General features: G+C 48.1%; 1 protein-coding gene across 1 annotated transcript; it reads right to left on the bottom strand.

Moving 5' to 3' along the window:
- Positions 1–1,090: 1,090 nt before the first annotated feature.
- On the bottom strand, positions 1,091–3,703 carry DPRX (divergent-paired related homeobox). Its single transcript, XM_017952028.3, has 2 exons — positions 3,346–3,703; positions 1,091–1,978 (listed from the first exon to the last, which is right to left on the bottom strand). The coding sequence occupies exons 1-2, from the start codon at positions 3,547–3,549 to the stop codon at positions 1,583–1,585; spliced, it is 600 nt and encodes a 199-aa protein (XP_017807517.1). The 5' UTR covers positions 3,550–3,703; the 3' UTR covers positions 1,091–1,582.
- Positions 3,704–3,938: the final 235 nt, after the last annotated feature.

The following is a 3,938-nucleotide window of genomic DNA, read 5'->3' as shown; positions in this document are numbered from 1 at the left end:
CCCAGGCTTGGAGTGCAGTGGCACAATCTCAGCTCACCGCAACCTCCCCGTCCTGGATTCGAGCGATTCTCCTGTCTCAGCCTCCCCAGTAGCTGGGATTACAGGCATGCGCCACCATGCCCGGCTAATTTTGTATTTTTAATAGAAACGGGGTTTCTCCGTGTTGGTCAGGCTGGTCTGGAACCCCCAACCTCAGGTGATCCGCCCACCTCTGCCTCCCAAAGTGTTGGGATTACAGGCGTGAGCCACCACGCCCGGCCAGTAGGTTCTTTCTAACACACTCATGTTTATTTTATGTTTAAATGTCAATCTATTTATTTATTTTGAGACCGGTATAGGAGACTGGCTAACCTTTATGTGTTTGGTAGAGACGAGGTTTTACCACGTTGGCCAGGCTGGTCTCAAACTCCTGGGCTCAAGCCATTCTGCCTGCTTCAGCCTCCCAACGTGCTGGGACAACAGGCGTGAGGAACATTGGCAGAGGACCGAGGTTCAAGGGGATGGAGATTCTCTGGTGGTTGTGAAATCGCATGGGAGTACAGCCAGGGAGGTTTAGGACAGCTTGCTTTTTCTGAGAATTTTCTAGGAACTTGAGATGTTTAGGAATCTTGGGGTTGGAATCCAATTGACTCAACTCTCAGGGAGGGAACGCCTCAGGTTCTCCACTGGGTGTTTTGTGTCGCCAACGTCCAGGACTTGACGAAGAAGGGTCTGTGTTGATTCAAAAGGCTAGGTGGACCTGAACTATCTGCCTAGGCACTTTGAATTTTAAGGACATTTTCTGGTCTTCCAAATGTTCCAGCTGGTCCTCTGTGCTTTCTATTTTTATTTATTTAGTTTTTTTTAACTTTTTTTTTTTTTTTTTGAGATAGATTCTTGCCTGTCGCCCAGGCTAGAGTGCGGTGGCACGATCCCCTCGGCTCACTGCAACCTCCGCCTCCCAAGTTCACGCCATCCTCCTGCCTCAGCCTCCCGAGTAGCTGGGATTACAGGCGCCCACCACCACTCCCAGCTAATTTTAGTACTTTTAGTAGAGATGGGCTTCGCCATGTTGGCCAGGCTGGTCCCAAACTCCTGACCTCAGGTGATCCACCTGCCTTGGCCTCCCAAAGTGCTGGGATTAGAGGTGTGAGTCACTGCACCCTGCCAGGATGAGGCATATGAGGAGGGGCCCGGCACTTTCATGCCCTCCCCAGATATGCCACCCTCCAGGTACATCCCCATGCTTAGCTGTCAGGAACCTCTTCAAACCCTGCCCTCCTGAGTTTTGATGGATGATTCCTTACCCAGACATGACTGATGAAACCATTGGCCAATGGTGATCAGCCTCACCCTCAGCTTCCTTCCCCTCCCAGAAGTTTGTCCTCTAATCCTACTGGGGTCTTTCCAGAGACCGGTCCCCATCCTAAAGCTATCAGTCAATATTAGCATACAAAATACAAAAAGACGGCACTTTGGAGACTCCGTGGAATTCTGGAGCTCCTTTCCAGGAAACAGGCGTGAAGACCAACTACAAATGTCAGTATCCCACACACACACCATTACGACGTGTTGTAATTATCATCTCTTTTTTTTGTATTTATCACCTCTCTTGACTTTGGAGAGATGAACAGGCAGAAGGCCCAGCATGGAAGTTTGGAGCGCAAACTTGGGATTCCAAAATGGGGTAGAGGCAATATATGTTAGGATCTTGGCAGCAGCCAAAATGGACTATTCTGTGGCCAACGAAGTCATCGGCAGGGACCTTGAGGCTGGGGTACAGGATGAGCTGGAATGAGGGGACTCGTTGACCCGTGTACACCAGGCCGATCGGGTGAGCAGCACTGGGCAATCTGGGTAGTGTGTCTGCGTTTCTCAGGCTGACTCTGGTGGTAACCTCACCACCCTCTGGCAGTGGCGGTTGTGGAGTTTCTTGTTTTTGATGGATATGCTTGCTTTTGGCTTTCTTGAGTTTTGCTCTGTGATTCTTGAACCAGACCTGAAGGGAAGAGAGAGAAGAGCCAGGGGTTGAGAATGGGGTGGAATTCAGAAGACTTGTCATTCTATTTTTTAAAAAGTTTTACTTTTTAATTTTTATTTTGTTAAACGTATTTTATTTATTTATATTCTTTTTTTAACCTTTAAGTTTTTAACTTTTCTTTTTTTCTTTTTCTTTTTTTTTTTTTTTTGGCCCTTAAACTGTCCTATCCAAATATTTATTTATTTATTATTGTTATTTTTTTAGATGGAGTCTCACTTTGTTGCCTAGGCTGGAGTTCAGTGGCATGATCTTGGCTCACTGGAACCTCTGCCTCTCGGATTCGAGTGATTCTTCTGCCTCAGCCTCCTGAGTAGTGGGGATTACAGGTTCACACCACTACGCCTGGCTAAATTTTGTATTTGTAGTAGAGACAGGGTTTCACCATATGGGCTGGTGTCGAACTGCTGACCTCATGATCCACCCGCCTTGGCCTCCCAAAGTGCTGGGATTACAGGTGAGAGCCACCATACCCAGCCACCATTTTAGTTGAGAATATGAGTACTTCTAGCTGAGAACAGCTAGTGCCACAGCTTGGCCACTTATATCCTCTTTGTGGAACCCTTCTCAATCTGCTCTCAGAAAGGAGCAGAAATGAGAGATTCTGGGGACAGAAATGGGACAGAGGTCAGAAAACCCAGAGCAGGGGATAGGAGAGCAAGGGGATGAGTTGCAGGGGCTGCTCTGGGGCTCAGGCCAGCCAGCTGAGGCTCGTGGTCAAATCTGACCACCCCCTGCCTTGGTATCACCCATGTGCTAAGAATAGGCTTTACATTTTAAAATGGTTGAGAAAAAACAAACACAATAAGAGTACTGTTTTGTGTTGTAGGTGTGTTGGGACTGAAAGAAAAAAGAGAGAAAATAAAAGAATACTACTGGCCAGGCACAGTGGCTCATGCCTATAATCCCAGGACTCTGGGAGGCTGAGGTGGAAGGATTGCTTGAGCCCAGGAGGTCGAGACTGCAATAAGCTGTGATTGCACCACTGCGCTCCAACCTGAGCAAAAGAGTTTCTGGGAACACAGATGGGCCTCTTGTTTACGTTGTTTGTGGCTGCCTTTGCGCTGTGGTGGCATAGTTAAAATAGTTGCTAGAGAGGCAGTACGGCCCACAAAGCCTCAATTGTTTACTACCGGTCCTTTACTGGAAAAATTTTCCCATTCCTGCTCTAGGGGTTTGAAGAAAGGTTTACGGGGATGCGGGTAGGAGAGTGTGGGTTTGAGAAATATTGGCGATTGGAATGAGACCTCAGGAATTATCCTAGAGGGACTTTGAATTTAGATTAGATCAGGAAGGCAGTTTAGTGAGAAGAGGGATCATTTTCCAACCTGCAGTACTGTTGGATGTATGTCTATTTTCGAGGCCATTTCTTTCTGAAGGCTGGGGTTTGGGTATGGGTTCTCATTGAACAAGGTGTTCAGATCTTCCAGTTGCTTCTTAGTGAACATGGTTCGTTTCCTGTGTGAACGTGTCTGGTCCTTGCCTTGAAAGAAAGGGAAAGAGACACAAATGGGAACTGCTAACAACTCCATTCTCAAAAGCCTGAACTTTCCTTTCCTTTCCACTGAGGTACACCGTGAGGATCAAGTGACTGAGGCTCTGTCGCCCAGGCTGGAGTGCAGGGGCACAGTCTCAGCTCACTGCAACCTCCACCTCCTGAGTTCAAGCAATTCTCCTGCCTCAGCCTCCCGAGTAGCTGGGACTACAGGCACATACCACCACACCCGGATAATTTTTGTATTTTTAGTAGAGACAGGGTTTCACCATGTTGGTCAGGCTGGTCTTGAACTCCTGACTTCAGGTGAGCCACCGTGCCCGGCCATGACTGAGGTTCTTAGATATTGAGACACCGCCGGCCTGGGGGGTGCCTCAGGCTGCAGTCCCAGTACTGTGGGAGGCTGAATCAGGAGGATCTGTCTTT

The sequence above is a fragment of the Papio anubis genome, chromosome 20, assembly GCF_008728515.1.
Source record: "Papio anubis isolate 15944 chromosome 20, Panubis1.0, whole genome shotgun sequence".
Taxonomy (NCBI): Eukaryota; Metazoa; Chordata; class Mammalia; order Primates; family Cercopithecidae; genus Papio; species Papio anubis.
This window is presented reverse-complemented; position numbering and strand designations above follow the sequence as displayed.